Source organism: Rhinatrema bivittatum, chromosome 1, assembly GCF_901001135.1.
Source record: "Rhinatrema bivittatum chromosome 1, aRhiBiv1.1, whole genome shotgun sequence".
In the NCBI taxonomy this organism is placed as follows: Eukaryota; Metazoa; Chordata; class Amphibia; order Gymnophiona; family Rhinatrematidae; genus Rhinatrema; species Rhinatrema bivittatum.
This window is the reverse complement of record NC_042615.1, coordinates 570,622,131-570,639,300: the sequence shown is the minus strand read 5'-3', so window position 1 is coordinate 570,639,300 and position 17,170 is coordinate 570,622,131. Positions and strand designations below refer to the sequence as shown.

The window sequence follows — 17,170 nt, the reverse complement described above, 5'->3', positions numbered from 1 at the left end:
ATATACGCCCGATTTTCTAACATGCGTGCGCAGCCACGCACATGTTATAAAATCTGGGGTCAGCGTGCGCAAGGGGTTGCACACTTGTGCACCTTGCGCGCGCCGAGCCCTAGGGGAGCCCCGATGGCTTTCCCCGTTCCCTCCGCCCCCCCCCACCTTCCCCCTCCCTAACCCGCCCCCCCCAGCCCTATCTAAACCCCCCCCCCCCCGAGCTTTGTTAAATAAGTTGCGCCTGCCTCCGGGCAGGCATAGGTTGCGCGCACCGGCCATGTGCCGGCGCTTGATCCCCCAGCACAGCCGCTGTGCCAGAGGCGTCGATCCCGCCCCCGCCCCACCCCTTTTTTCAAGCCCCGGGACATACACGTGTCCCAGGGCTTACGTGCGTCACCGGGCCTATGCAAAATAGGCTCAGCACGTGCAGGAGCGGATATACACGCATAACCCTTTTAAAATCTGCCCCACTATGAATAACAAGAAACAAATAATAGTAGTTCTTTGAGTATTACACATAGCAGCATTATTTCTTTCATGTTATTCATAGTATTTTTTTTTATTATTTAACACAAGAGAAGCCACACTTTACATATAATAGTGGCATTATCTCGTAAACCACCTTCATAGTTATTCTTTGTGACACGAAAGATTGAAGAAGCAAATCTCTGTATATACATATAGGCTGCCATTGTGGTAGAATTTTGCACCTCTGCAGTAGGTCTAAACTTTTATCATTATGGCACTAACTTTTATTAAGAGCAAAAAAGGAGCTGACTTGCTTGTTGTGAACGATTACAAATTTTGTAAAGAGAAAAATCTTAATGAGAAATGCTTCTGGAAATGCACTGAATATCGAACAGGAAATGCATATCATGATGTCATACCAAAGATGGTGTTCTGGTGAAAGAACCTTCACAACACAACCACACTCCGGATCCTGCAAAGATTGAATGAAGGAAAGTGCTATCCAGCATCAAGGAACATGCTGCAACATCTACTGAGGCAACTTATCAGTTCATCGCAAATACTTCTAGTGGCCTTGGGGCAGCTGTTATTGGACGACTTCCACCTGTTCGGCCCCTCAAGCAGACTATGAGACGTGTCAGACATAATGCTCAGACACCTCTGCGAAATCCTACTTGCATTAGTGAGCTAAGAATTTCACCTCAGAATTCTACTATTCTTAATGGACACCAATTCCTTATTCATGACAGTGGACCTGGTCAGAATTGATTTCTAATTTTCTCCACTGTCAAGAACTTGGAGTTATTGACTGAGTGTGAAAACTGGTTTGGTGATGGAAGCTGGTCTAAAAGTCTTCTGATCTTTCCTATAGAGATGAACATGCTTAATGGGCTTCTGATACCATTACTGTCAGGCAAGCAAGATAGGAAAAAGAAGAGAGAAACTGGGATAGGTCTGTGTGTTCAAGTGCCAACACAAAATAGTTATGGTGACTTGTAAAACTATGCAACAGTCTATACTTAGAATGCTAGGTGGTATAGCAATTTGATAAATAGAGGCATAACAATATATTAAAATAAGGAATGTTTCTCCAAGAAACCTTTGCTCTTGGGGTTTCATTTTGCTGAGATACTTCACAATACATTTAGACAGGTATGTTGGATTTAGATATCAATTCTCCCCTGACCACTTTTCTTCTAGATCAAAAGAAAGTTACCAATGTTTTGGTAAATTTCACAATAGGGTTAATAAAGTAAATATTTAGACCTTTCATGTTAGGCCTTTTCTTCTTTCTATCTGTTTCCTTTTTCCTCCCCTTTGGCTTGAGGGCTAATAGGACTTATATTGAATAATGTAGTTTTTCATATGATGAATGTTATATTCCTTTTTTACTTTTCAAGACTGCTCTTGTTAGTAAAGGGACAATCTAAAAAAATAAGTACATATAAGGAATGTTATGAAAGAACAATGGAGAAATTGCGGAACCTAATGAGTTACAGTAGTATATAAAACTTCAGTCATGATCAATTTCTTTTTGAATTTTAAGATTCACTTTATACATTTAAAAATCATTAGATGTCATGCAAGATCGTCTTTTGTACTGTACTTTTGCCATAAAAAGTTTTCATTCTTCTTCCAAAGAGAACTGTCCCATTCTTCTTTCCTTCTGGTAGCTGACAGACTTGCTCTTTCACAAACCTTCTCTACTTCTGCAAGGTCAGTGAGCTTACTCAAGCTCTCATCATTCGGTTCACTGAGTATGTCCCAAATATCTTTCGGTCTGTTTTTCGCTTTTTCAGCAGGTAGTAAAAAACGGGATCTACTTGGTAATTCACTCTTATTTTTGCAGTTACTTTTGAAGAGGTCACTGAGAACAGAAGTATCTCCAAGTAAGTTAGCAATGGAATTTTCTTCTGAAATTTCATTTTCTTTTTTTGTGTTTTCCGTTTTGGACAATGAACCTGTTTTTGGAAATTGTGATTCACTGTAACTTTGCAGGACTTCAGTGGTTATACCCACACCTGACTCAGCTACCATTTTTAATTTACTATTGCAGATAACAGCGGACATCAAGTCTTTAGAAGCATTGCTGCTCCTTTTAGTGTCACTTTCTAGGACAGTTCCACTAGGCAAGTTCTCATCTGTGCAGGAATCATTTTGAAACTGGAGTGATTTCTGATTACGTTTGCTTTGACTATATTCTTCATCTATACTATCAGCAGTAGGTTTTGTGGCTGAAGGACTAGTCATTGATGTTCTCTCTTTAACTGTTGACTTTCTTTGGCTATGCTTAATCTTGCAAATCTCACCTTTTTTAGTCACACTTCTTGGCAGAACAGCAGCTTGAATAGGAAACATTTCTTTTAACTCTGGGTACTTAGCAGCATAAAAATCTTTCAACATTTTCTGTCGTTCTTCTGATGTACTTTTCAGAACATGATCAGAAAGTTCCTGTACTGAAGCCTTGTTAAAGTATGATACCATTTGACTGAACTGTTTCCTGCAATAATAATAAAAAAAAGTTGATTACTTGAAATTAGTTTTATGTTGCTTACACAATCATGTAGAATGTAAAAGAGGATTTCAATATTATTTTAAAAAACCCTTTTTTTTTTAAATTCAAGGTATACATCACTAACCCTTCTGAACACCACATGAATCTTTACAGTTGCAAAGAATTCTGAAGGTGATTATGTATATTGAAAATGGTAAGCTGTAACTTGAAAAGTTGTTCTTTGCTCATCCCTTTTGTCCTGTAAATCACTGGAGAAAAAAATCTTTTGGGAATGGGGAACATGCACAAAAATATATAGAAAAGATGGAAAGTTGTGTATATGAAAAAACAAATGTTTCAAAAAAAATGTAGAGGGGTTACTAACAAACAAATTTACTGTATGAATGTTTTAAGCCATTGCTTTCCATATGGTCCTTAAGTTTACCAAATGAGTAATTTTTCCAGGTTAACAAAATTAATATTTTGAGAAATACTACCATATATTTCATCAAAGAATGAGGTTGATATGCACTTTAGTACTAAATTATTTTAACCAGTATATACAATTATGTGCAAAAGTTTAAGGCACTCCTGGTCAAATTGTATGTTTCAATAAATCTCTCAGTGAACAACTTAGGTGGTACAACTTTTACATGGTACAAAGTTAAACACAGTCAAGCAATCAAGTGTGTGGCAACAAAACTTCTAGATCTAGCCTTAAAAACTTCAAAAGTCCATAACAGTTCCTTAGTCAAAAATACATTTAATAGAAGTTTCAGAGAAGTCATGATCTTTGTGGTCGTGTTGTCCCTCCCAATACAACCTCAGGTGAAAGACAGTGTCAGGGGATTTACTGTTGATGGCATTTGTGACTTCTCTGAAACTTCCATTAAAGGTTTCTTGAATAAGCAAATGTTATGAACTTTTTTCCGCATACTTCATTGCTTTGCTGATATCTTGAGTGTGTTGCTGTGTTTCTCCACCCTTTGCCTTACAAAGTTAAACACATCTTTCTATTGTTGATTTTAATAGATTGTTGATTTTAATAGATTAAAAATCCAGGCAAGATTCTACCTGCGTCTCTGCCGAGGAACATTGGACAGGGCCGAGGAATGCATCTGAAGGATTGCAACCCCTGGAAAAATTCTACTCATGAAAAAGTAGAGGAATCCAGACCAGGAAGAACCCAAGGAGTACTCACTGAGCTACCTTCCCCTGCTGAGGAACCAGTTAGGGGTGTTCCAAATTCACGCGCCCCACCTGAGTTGTCTTTACCCAGACCCACATCCAGCTGGGAAGAAACAGGCTTAGTGAAATCAGAGGAATACAATTCTCCCTGAGCCTCCAAACAGCGCTGGCACAAATCAGCGGGTACTCCTGGCTGAGACACCCAAATATGACATGCAGTGCAAGAGAAAGACGTTTAGGCTTCTTAGGTACAGGCATCATTATGGTTGACAGTGTGCTGAGCGGTGGCCGGAGGTCTAGCTGTTTTACTTTTTTTTTTTTTTAATAAATATGCGCTGAACTAGGCGCTCAAAAATTATGTGTTCAACACTTAGGTGCGTACACCTACGCAGCCAAAAATTAAGCGCACAAAGAACTTAGGCGTATAGTACCACTTGTGTGCAGAGGTAAACGGCGCGTAACATGAGCGCACAGACTGCAAAGGCCTGACAGTGCATAACCTGGATGCATAACCTGGATGAACAGCTAAATGTACGTGCCGGACCAACAATCCTGTAGAGGGCTGCCTTAGAAAGCGCACGAAAAGCCATTGCGGCCTACCACGTGGCATGCAGCAAAAAGCCTCGGAGCGGGGCCTAGCCTAAGGAGGCTGCTCAACCCGCCAGGCTGCCCCCATTCCTCGACCTCCCACAAACTGGGAAGAATATCGGTCTGGCACGCCGAGCATAGAGACTGGGGGAGGAGGAAGCTCTACACAACACAAAACCCTCCTTGTAAGTCTCTGTATAATTCTTTTTCTTTTTTTTAAACTGACCAGAGCTCAGCCTTACCTGGCTGAGTACAAAGACGGTCTCCAGCTGCGGGGGAGAAGGCATGTGCCATCATCATCGCGCTCAGCTTCCTGCACCTGCTACCTTTCAGCTGCTCAAGCAGCTAAGTCCATGCTGGCTGAAAAATCAGCTAATGGACCAAGGCACTCGTCTGAGGGACCACGGAAATCACCTCAGGAATTCTCAGCTGTGGGAGGGACCATTTGATATCACTGCAGGAGAGCAGGGTGAATTTATTTCTTGAATTCTCCTTTTCTTTAAAATGAAGCAATCCCCAATGGGAAGATGCATGTCCACCATCTGCTGGAGATGGAGAATACTAGAAGGCTGATGTCACTGCAGGGGTAATATATACTGTGTCGTCAGTTTGCTCCGTCTCCATCTGCTGGTAGAGGTGCATAACCCACTTGTTCTGGATTCATCTGACTGGCCGCTAAGAAAGCTCCATTATTTTAATCTGGCAGAGTGGCCCTGCTGGATTAAGGCACAGAAAAGAGTGGTGAATACCTTCATCTGCACAGATTCAATGGTATTGGACAGTCTGATTGCAAGTTACCAATGTATTTGTATGGCTGGGATGAAAACCTAGAATGGTAGATAAGGAGGGTCATAATGGTTTCAAATAAATAAAAAAATAAAGCTGGAATTGTGTACATTTCTATGACAGGCACTAGAGTTTTTATAGATTTCAGTTTCTATATGCTATCATCTTGTATGCTGTTAAGAAACTCCTCTTTCTAAGTTGGCCATAAAGAAACTGGCACATGTTGCAAATATTCATATGCAAACTGCAGTTCCCATGTCCTACAAGAAATAAATGTGCAAGAGAATAAATTCCATGAACTTGGTGACTGATAGTCCGACTATCTTCTGTGTCTCCTTTTCTGGTAGGACACCTGATAGATGTTTATGTATAGGGCTAAGTCATCCACAGTGACTAGGCTGTAGCTGACAAGAAGTAGCTTATTAGTTAACGCAGTAGGCAGCAAACCAGGGAAACCAGGTTCAAATCCCACGGTTGCTCCTTGTGACCCTTGGCAAGCCACTTCACCCTTCATTGCGAGCCCACTGGGGTCAGGGCAATATCTACAAGTACCTAAATGTAATCTACTTTGAAGAGCTTGAAAATCAGAATATAAATAAATAACTGAGTTTGCTTATTCTGGTTTTTTTTTCAGGTGAACAGGGGGAACAATTTTGTTTTAAATGCTACCCAGTGATCCCATTAGTATTGTACTGGTGCTCCAGGCTGACCTTACCTGAAAAGAAAACTCTGGTATATAACAGAATATATTTTCTTTCAATGGGAAAAATGTCAGTTTCAAATTAAGACCTAGATTTATCATTTTGCTGTAAATTTCGCAGGAATACCATCTGAGAAAAAAAAATGGGACGTGGTTAGTGAAATTTTGAGATACCGCAACACCCGCTATTTTAGTGCTTCCCATAGCTATTTTACCGTAATGCGGTAAAATAGCCTCTTTATAAGCAATGCCCGCAATAGCCTCTTTATAAGGCTCTCATATAAGCAAACTATTTATACCACTGTAGGAGGATCAACTAGTAACTCAAAGTAAGGTTTTGGTGGTGGTCTAGGGTTTGGGGGGCAGTTTTATATGCACAGTCAGCACAGTACACATCAATGAAGATTTGATGTGATTTGGAGTGAGGAAAGGTACACAAAGATGACATTTATATAATGTACTCTTGACCTTGCTTGACAGCAGCTAGGTACAGAGTGCATCAAACTAGATCGAGAGTACAATGTACAAATCTCATCTTTGTGTACCTTTCCTCACTCCAAATCACATCAAATATTCACTTGATGTGTACTGTGATGTTCTTACCTCTGACTGTGCATGTAAAAGTGGATCCCAAACCCTAGACTACCACCAAAATCTCATCTTGAGTTACTAGTTGACCCTCCTACAGTGGCATAAATAGTTGACTAATATGTGTGCTACCCCAGAGGCTCTCTCATTCTCATTCTACTCCACTCCTCTCCCCTCTCCTGCCCAAAAGGGGATTTGCCATATCACAAACCCCATTTCGGGAATATCACACAGCATAACGCCAGGAAAAAAGGTGTAGTTATTTCTGGTGTTAAAATATGTGATAACATGCATTACGATATCGTGTGCAATGTTAAATACGCCTCATTTTCATAAACTCCGCCCAAACTCCTCCCTTTTGACTAAATTTTTGAAGTTTGCATACGTATCTCGCAATGCGTTATCGCAGGCTTTATTGCGTTATCGCAGGCTTTAGGGCCCTAATGCCCACGATAATGCCCTAAGGCGATTTGAAAAATGACCTTGTAAATTTCAACTTTACAGCCCATCAAGCCAATGGTATTATCTGAAAGGGTTGTGACTACTTGATTCTTAAAAAAAAAATATATTCTATATAATTTATAGCCACATACAGTATCTCACTTTAAGAAGTATACACTTATTACAATTCACAGGCAAAATAAAAATACATATCAGTGGTTCTATTCCATCTATATTTCTTCTTATATATATATTTATAATGTACCTGTGCCCTAATTCCTGGGTATGAAAAGTTTTAATGTTTTTTTCTCAATCTCATTTTCTATAGTAATTCTTTAAAATAGTATAGAAATGTTCATAAACTCAATTATTTATATACAAATATATAAAACCAGCCATGCACATAGCCTGTGGTCCATGACTGAATTACTCAGCAATGTATATAGAACACTGAAGTATACCATAAACTTTGACATAAAAATAAAATTGCATGAAGATATTGAAAAAACAATGTGTTCCATATTTGAACACATCTTACCAAATTTGATTTATGCAAATGAAATTTCATGGCATTCACATAGTGTATGGTGTTAGCCTGCAAGAAGATTCTTAGCTACAAAAGGTAGCATGTGATACTGCAAATATTCCATCTTTATTCAATTTGAAGTCAAAAAGTCAGGTTTCATGATCTTTGGGAAGAATGAACACAAAAAAATATAATAATAATCGGTTGACCAAGAAAGCCAGAAGATGATGAAGTGATTTTCCACAGTCATATGGAGAATCAGTGGCTGAGATAAATCTTGGAGTTGTGGGCCAGGATATCTCCTGCATCATTATCTAGTACTCTTAACCACAGGGCCACATCTCCTACCATGAGTTTTCAAATGAAACAACTGTGTCAATGAAAATCTGTGTTTTGTTTGGCAGCTCATGGGACTTCCCCGAGCCACCCCACTCAACCCAGATGCTGCCCGATGTTCACGGAGGCCTCCTGGCATGGCAGGATGCCGCCATCGCTGCATGCCACCAACCACTGCTGACGTGGCTATCCCACTGCCTCCCCTTAGGTGCAAGTGCATGCATAATATAGGCCTCGTGGCAGGAAACACTGAGTGGTGCCTCTTGAATACGTCAGCAATATCAGGCTATTTAAGCAAAGGGCCCGCAGCATTGGCTCTTGCCTAGAGCAGCTGCCTAGAGCAGCGTGTGTTGCTCCTGCATTCCCGATTGTTTCTGTATTCCTGGCTCCTGTGTTCCTGCATTCCTGTCCTTCAGCCTTGCCTTTCCCAGCCTGACTCATCCAGCCTTGTCCTGCCCTGTTTGTCCCATCCAATGTCTCTTGTATGTATTTGTTCATCCTTGGCCTGACTTCCTGATACTGACTTTTAGATTTGGACCTGACCACGATTGCCTGCTGCCTGGATCTGATCTCTTGCTTTGGATCTGACTTTGTGCCTTGCACCTGACTATGCTTGCTTGCCTCCTGCCCCGACCCTTGGTCTGTCCTGGTATTCCCGCCAGACTCTCAACCCCCTCCTTGAGTTTATCTCCCTACCCCTGTATCCTCACTCCTCCCTCCTTCAACATTCACCCATAATTATCCCCCCCCCCCCACCTCCACTCACTTCCTCACCACCCTCCCTCAGCTCACGCCCTCCATCTCTACCCCTCTTCCCTCCCTCTCCACCACTCCCCCCCCCCCCATAAAGACCCCTCCGCTAGCCTCCCGCCTCCCCCGCCTCCACTTCCCCTCCCTCCATCTTCCCACACAATAACGCCCTCTGCAAACCTGACACAAGCCACATTGCCTCGATCTAGACTGTTATAAATTGTTCAAACACCACATTACGATGTCACCCCGACACAATGTAATCTGTCATAAATCCTTGTTGCAATGTAAAATGTCTCAAATTACCTCATTGCTATGTAAACCCATATTCAAATTATGACATTAAAAATGTTACTGTGATTTGCCACTATCCTGTATATATATATTTTAAATTGTTATAATTTATAATTATACTCATCTCCTTCGTTACTGGACAAGTTACCATGTTAAATGTTTCAATGTAAAATAAGGCAGGCCCTGCCCTGTTCACCGAGTTACCTGTGAACCGATGTGATATCTCGATCGAACGTCGGTATACAAAAGCAAAGAGACAAATAAATAAATACTGTGTGTCCTGACTCTGGGGTGCTCTTGGCCTCTTGCCCTCTATACTGCCCTTGGGAACCACCTAAACCCTGCCGGCCGCCAGAACCCAAGGACTCAACCTGCGGGGGGAGGCGGCTGGCACAGGCGAAGCTCCAGCCTGTCCTGCTTCAGGGCGCATTCACCAGCTGTCAGTGTAGGCCTCGTAGATTTGCCTACAAGGCTGTGTCAACTGCGCCACAGGGTAAAGGGCTCAGACCCGCGCCACTCATCACAAACCGAGACTGTTATAAAAGCGTTCTTGCTATTCCAGTATTGGCAGCTCACCCACTTGGCTAGCTAGATAAGTCAATCATGTTACCCAAATAAGACATAATTGCTCGAGCAACTTGACATTTCTGACCTGCCAGACCTTTATCAGGTTTGAAATATCGTTTTGTTTGGTTAATTGTGCCATTTAAAAAAAAATGTGATTAAGTTACATTTTGTATGTAAATCAGGTTATTTAGCCATTCTGTTCCGTGTACTTTGGAATCATACCACATTAAGGAGGTTTTTAGAGGAGTAGCATGGAAACATAGATTAGCTTGTTACATATATCATGCTAATAATCTGTACTCCATTTCAAAAAATGTTCTTAAAAACGTAAATGCTTCCAACAATTTAAACAGTGAATAAAATGTACGTACTATTTTGAAATATTACTATTCAAGTGAATGTGGAGTGATGATATGTTACAATAGTTAACTTTCCTGGAATAGCAGTAGATTTATAAGTTAAATACACTACAACCATATGGATTGAATGCAGAGTTGGAAAAGGATAAACTTTTGTAAAGTAACCTTCCTTTTAATAAAAACAATGCAGATTTAATCTTCTTAACGGACAAAGGCCCAGTGAATATGGCATACTGGGATGTTTATAACTGGGCAGATTATACATGCCGCCTTAAACATGAGTGGTTAAAGCATCACACATGACATGACTTGAAGAAGGGAATTTTCCTATTTGATTGGTTCAAACAAACATGGTCTGGATTGCAATGTTAAGAAAAGGGTTCCCCTCTATAAGCTTTATCAATAGCTGCTAACATCACTTAATTAATAACATCTTTTGAATAAAAAGTATTTTTCCCATATTTTTCCAAGAGGTGCATTGACAAGCATGCGATGGGGTTGAACTCTCATAAATTACAGGATCATGGTGAATTTTAGAACCACTAACAAGCAGAGTTGGTGACAAGATGTGGTTGTGTCAGACCATTTGAAATGAAAGAAAAAACATCTTCAGGCAGGTCCCATAGTGCAGCAACTCAACTGCAGATAAATTATAAAAGTTCAAGGAACTTGAGACAAAAAAACCTCCTAAAAAGAACACCTAGACTGGTTTTCAGTGGTCTATGATTATAACAGCGACTTGGTGGTAATATGATGCGCTCAAAAGAACTGCGTGGTTGTTGCATATATGAAGACTCTTCATCCAGTGCAGGGCTGGGACCAGCTTTTTCTGCACCCAGAGCAGATATACAGAATTATGCCTTCCCCCCACTTCACTCACCAGTGTCTGATACAGCACTTTCCCCTTTAGCAACAAAGGCACAGCTATCCTCTCCTCTCCCCTCTCCTACCCAGCATCCTCCTCTTTCTCTTCTCCACCTTATACCCAACAATCCCTTTTCTCTCCCATTCCACTCGCGCCCTGCGTCCTCCTCTTCCTCCCCATTCCTTGCTCTGTGCCCTTAGTCGCCCTCTTTTTCCCCCACTCCTTGCCCTGCATCCACCCTACCACTTACCATGGGTCTTCCTCTTTCTCTCCCCTCAACTATTTGTCTTGCATCCCCCTTTCACCCTTACCCATCCCTGCCCAGCAGCCCCCTCTTTGTTTTTGCCCCCTAATCTCCTGCACAGCTGCAGTCCCTTCTTTGACTCCCTTTTTAATCCCTGCCAAGCAGCAGCGCTCTCCCCTCTCCCTCTTTTTGTCTCTCCTCCCTCCTATACTCCTTGGGTTGCAGTGCTGTTGATTTTTCTGCATGGCAGCACCAATAGCTGAAAAAAACAAAATCATCACAGGGCCAGTGAGGCCATTACATACCCACAGGCCATGAGGCAGGCCCAGTCCTTCTTCCAGAATAGATTTGGAAGCCACTTCCCTAGGTCCTTCAGCCTTGCGCCCCACCCCTCAATTTGAGTTTTTATAATTAAACTTGAATATCATTATGTCCCCACCACAACCCTTCCCAGAACAATCCTATAAAATCATATAACTGGACATCATTGGCCCAATGTTCAAAGATATCTGGCCATCTAAGGGCCAGATTCATTAAGGCTTTCTCCCATTTTGTGTCTATGGGAAAAACCCTTATTGAATCAGATACTAAGTTAGCCAGATATAACTTATCCAGCTAACTTAGAAAGGATATTCAGTAGCACGCTTATGCCGCTAAATATACCCAGAGATGTTCTAGTTAGCAGGTTAAGTTATATCTGGCTAACTTTAGACCTGCTATTGAACAGCTCTAACTTATTTGGTAAACTTAACCAGAGAAGTCCTAATATCAGCACTTACTTAGCTAAGTTAAGTGGATAAGTAGCTCCTTCCTGATCTGCCCACATCCCACCCACATGTTATTCGGCTAAATGGCGATTGCTGATCATAGTCAAATATTAAATGGCTGCCACTTACCTGGATAATATTGGTTTCCCCACTTTTAAATATTACAATTGTTTTGCAAAATATATGTTTCAGAAATCATGTTATAGTGTCTGATGAATATGTTCTGTGATTTTTGGAAACAGACTGAAAAAAAAAGATCCTAAGAAATACCTAAATTTATCAATTAAAGGACATTCATACTACATTGGTTGAATGTAGTCTCTGAAATGGCTGGCTGAGCTGAAAGGAAAATTGGTTCTTACCTGCTAATGTTTGTTCCTGGAATACCACAGATCAGTCCAGACAAGTGGATTTTGCATCCCTACCAGATGGAGGCAGAGAACAAAACTTTGAGGCACTGCTACATAACCGAGAGTGCCAACTTCAGTCTCTTAGTATTGAACTGTACCCAAACCACGATGACTACTTCCCAAACTCCAAGGATTTCTCCCTTTAGAGCGAGCTGGGGAATAAGTTGGAATCCCCAACCAAAACTGGACCTCAACCTAGGGTAACGAAAACCTTCCAATCTCAACATAACTGAGAACTATGTACAATCTCATTTGCAATTCTGCAGCACACATTTAAATTCTGCATAACCAGCAGCATCCAGAAACAGAAAAAGGTCTTTCAAAATAAAAACCATAAGGAGGACGGGAATCTGGACCAATCTGTGGTATTCCAGGAACAAAAATTAGCAGGTAAAAACCAATTTTCCTTTCCTGTTCATACCCCAGAGCAGTCCAGACATGGGATATACCCAAGCCCTTCTACACTGGGTGGGATCCCGAAAGACCTGCACGCAGTACACTTTCATCAAAGGAGGCCTCCTCCGGGGCCCTGACATCCAAACGGTAATGTTTAGTAAAAGTGTCGCAGTTCAACAAATCTCCTGTGGAGAAACCAATTGACACTCTATCCAGGGGGCTGCCTGCACGCTAGTAGAATGCGCTCGCAATCCCTCAGGGATCGACCGACCTTTATACATACAGGCCAACAAAATCACCTCCTTTAACCACCATGCAATCATGCTCTTACCCACTTTGCAACCTTTCTTTGGTCCACTGAACACCACAAAGAAATGGTCTGACCTCTGAAGTTCATTAGTCACCTTGAGGTATCGCAAGAGAACCTGACGCACGTCCAAAAAATGAAACTCCCTTGCATGGAGAGAATCGAAGCCAGGTGGGGAAAGCACAGTAATTCCACCATCTGGCTAAGATGAAAAACCAACATGACTTTGGGCAAAAAGAAAGGCACCACACGAAATGAAACTCCATAATCTGAAATCTTCAAAAAAGGATCTCTGCATGATAATGCCTGAAGCTCTGAAATTCATCTCACCAAGCAAATAGCCACCAGGAACTCAATCTTTAGGGTAAGGTTCTTCAAAGAAGTCCTTCTCAAAGGTTCAAAGGGCAGACCACTCAGTACTCGAAGAACCAAATTAAGATTCCAGGATGGACAAAGTCTATGGATTGGGGGACGCAAATGCTTCACTCCTTTAAGAAAACGTACTACATCCAGATGAGACACTAAGGGTCTTCCCTGCAGCCTCCCTCTGAAACAATCCAAGGCTGCAACCTGGACTCGAAGAGAATTGTAGGCTAAACCCTTTGACAAGCCCTCTTGCAAAAAGGCCAAGACCTAGGCAATATCGGCCTGCAAAGGCTCAGCATCATGGATACCACACCAGGACTCAAACACTCTCTAAACTCTGATATACACCAAAGAGGTAGAGGATCTTCTAGCCTGAAGAAGAGTAGCAATCACTGGCTCTGAATACCCCTTCAAACGGAAACATCGCCTCTCAAAAGCGATTCGCCTTCTCCGAAAAGATGGGTCCCTGATGCAGCACTCCCCTCAGGTGGCTTAACTGAACAGGTCCATCCACCGCTAACTGAACTAGATTCACAAACCAAAGACAGAGCGGCCACTCCAGCGCTACCAGGATCACTTCCTGGATGTTGGTCAATGCAGCGCAGCACCCTAACTACAAGCAGCCAGGGGGAAAGACATATATCAGTGTCTCCCTGGCCATAGCTGAACCTGAGGAGTCAAACTCTCTCCAGTGGCTGATAAACCTGGCCACCTTGGCATTCTTTTGCTTTGCCATGAGATCAAACTGGGGCTCGCCCCACCTGTGCCGAATGAGGGCAAAGGCCTCCACTGACAGTTCTTATTCCCCCGGGTCCAGCTGTTGTCTGCTGAGATAGTCTACCTGCATATTGTTCACACCTGTCATGTGATAGGCTGCTAGAGCTGCTAAAAGTTCCGCCTAGACAAAGAGTTCCTGAAACTCCAGAGCCACTAAGCGACTCTTCGTTCCGCTCTGCCGATTGATATAGGACCACCCCTGTAGTTGCGTTGTCCGAGAACACACGCACCCATGTCCCTGAATCTGAGGAAGAAAGAACAGCAGCGCCCTCTGGACCGCTCTTGTTTCTAGACAGTTGATTGACCAAGATGCTTCTACCATTGACCACTGTCCTTGGGCCGCAGCTCCCTGACATATGGCTCCACAACCGCTGAGACTGGCATCTGTGGTCACTACCACCCAGTCCGGAACTTCCAGATTCATTTCCTTCTCTAAACTGGGATGAGACAGCCACCACGAAAGACTGGAACTGGATTCATCCTGGAGTGGCAACAGTAGCTGAAATTCCTCTGACAACGGATTCCAATGGGACAGAAGTGCCTTCTGAAGAGGACACAAGTGAGCAAAGGCCCATGGCACCAAATCCAGTGTAGAGGCCATGGAACCTAGCATTTATAAATGATCTCAGACCTTGGGAACTGGCAGATCCTGCAGACGAACACTTGCGACTGCAACTTCAGCACCCTTTCTGGGGTAAGAAACACCTTGCCTAACTGGGTGTCGAACCGCGGTCCCAGATAATCCAGGGACTTAGATGGCTCCAAATGGCTCTTTGCCAGGTTTATCATCCAGCCTAGGGCCCTTAGACGCTCTGTCACTCATCGAATGGCATAGTGACACTCTACCTCCGACTTCACCTGAATGAGCCAATCGTCCAGGTATGAATGTACTAGTATCCCTTCCCTTCTGAGGGCTGCGACTGCCATCACCATCAACTTCGTGAATGTTCTTGGTGCGGTAGCCAGCCTGAAGGGAAGAGCTCGAAATTGAAAATGCTCTTCTAGCACAGTGAAGCAAAGAAACGTCTGATGGTTTGCCCGGATGGGAATGTGCCGTAATCAACAATCACAATGTCTCCATCCAAAAGGGTGGCACCATTGACATTTTGCAGATCTAGAATGGCTTCTTGGGAACCATGAATTACACCAAATATGTTCCTTGACCTTGCTCCTCCCGTGGCACTGGGATGATGGCTTCCAATTGCTGCAGCTGTAGAAGGGTTTCCTGCACTGCTGCCCACTTGCCAGGTTGAAGCACAACAGGACACCACTAAGGCCTCTTTGAGGGGGCATGAAAATTCTAAGGCATAGCCATCCCTTATTACTTCCAGAACCCACCGGTCGGAAGTGACTCTGGTCCACTCCTCCTAAAAATGGGACAACCTTCCTCTGACAGCTTCCAGGGAGAAGTGGACCAGCCCACCTTCATTGGACGGATTTTGCACCTCCAGAACCCTGCCTGGAAGTATCTCTGGCTGGCCTATGGGTCCCTCGAAAGGACTGCTGTTTTCCTGAACTCTGCTTCTGCATGGATCCAGAAGAACTTCTGTTGGAGCATAATCTCCTCATCTGTCAGAAGTGAGCGCATGGCAGAAAGGTCTTCTTACTCCCTTTCTTATCTTCGAGCAATCTATTCCCTTTCAAATCTGCCAAATGCTTCATCAGCTTCTCCAGGTCCTCTCCAAACAAAAACTTTCATTTGAAGGGCAGATTACAAAGTTGCGTTTTTGACCACACATCCGCCGACCAATTACGCAACCACAAGAGTTTTTGAGCAGCTACCGCGGACACCATAATCCTGGTTGAAGTCCGAAGCATATCATAGAGGGCATCTGCCACATAGGCCACCCCAATCTCCAAGCAAGCATCCTGGCCAGAATCGGCAGCGGTCCCTGTCTTCTCCTGCGCTCTCTGCACCCAACACAAACAAGCTCTCTGCATCAGACTAGCACAGACTGCCGCTCTAAGATCAGAGCTGAGACCTCAAACAGCCTCTTTCCGTCCTGGACATCTTTCAGTGCCGCAGAATCTGCCACGGGGATGGTCATCTTCTTGGTCACTGCTGACACCGCTGCATCCACCTTTGGAAGATTCTAAAGCTCTAAGGTATCCTCCAGCAGGGGATACAACCTGACCATAGCCCTGGCCACTTTCAGCCCTGCCTCCGGGAAATCCCATTCACTGTCAGTTTCTTCACCTTATTTGGCAAAGGGAAAGCTTTCGGTGGCCCACACAGTCCATCCAATACTGGGTTTACCCCCTCGTTGTTGGAATCCTCCTGCACAACCATGATTCCCAGCTCTTCTAGGACCTGGGGGATGATTAGCTGCAATTCATCCTTACGGAATAGCCTGACTTCTCTAGGGTCATCCCTTTATGCGAGAGGAACATAATCTGCATCCAGATCAGCACCACTGAGCCAGGTGCCGGATCCGCCCCCTGACCAGTGCCCTGGTTGATACGTGGATTCCCCTGAGGATCATCGCCATCCGAGTCTTCAGAGGAGATCTCCTCTACTCCCGGTCAATCTAGGCCCAAGAGGCAAATAATGCCCCCCAACCTTGGAGGCACCTCAGCTCGAAGCTTCTTAGCTGTGCTTTAGGATGTCTGGGTGGCCGACTGCTTACCCACCGCTTGCTTCTTGGAGAGGCAGGCCTCATGGAATAACACAAAATCCATGGAAAATTCATTACGCTCCCCATCTTCTGCAGCTGCCAGGTCCTTCCCTAGTTCTGCTGGATACTCTCCACCTTCTCCAGACTCCTGCTGTACTGGAGAAAGTAGGGGAGGGGAGTCCCTGTATGTCCTATCCATAGCAGGCCTCCTGCCACGTAGAGCCAAAATGGCTGCAGTCTCTTTCACAACCCCCCTCCCTCCCGGGGCCTCCTGGACAGGGCCTGCAGAACGGGTGCAACATCTGCCTGCTGATCCCTCTTCCGAGGCTCCTTTGCCTCCAGAGGCA

At 43.6% G+C, this 17,170-nt stretch overlaps 1 protein-coding gene across 6 annotated transcripts in view; it reads right to left on the bottom strand.

Annotated features, from left to right (window-relative positions):
- Positions 1–385: 385 nt before the first annotated feature.
- ERCC6L2 (ERCC excision repair 6 like 2) overlaps positions 386–17,170 on the bottom strand; it is a 427,384-nt gene continuing 410,599 nt past the window's right edge. For all 6 annotated transcript variants that reach the window (XM_029617631.1, XM_029617627.1, XM_029617610.1 and 3 more), the window contains one exon: positions 386–2,959. In XM_029617631.1, coding sequence (XP_029473491.1) covers positions 2,038–2,959 — 922 coding nt within the window. In that variant the 3' untranslated portion in view covers positions 386–2,037. The remainder of the gene's footprint in view (positions 2,960–17,170) is intronic.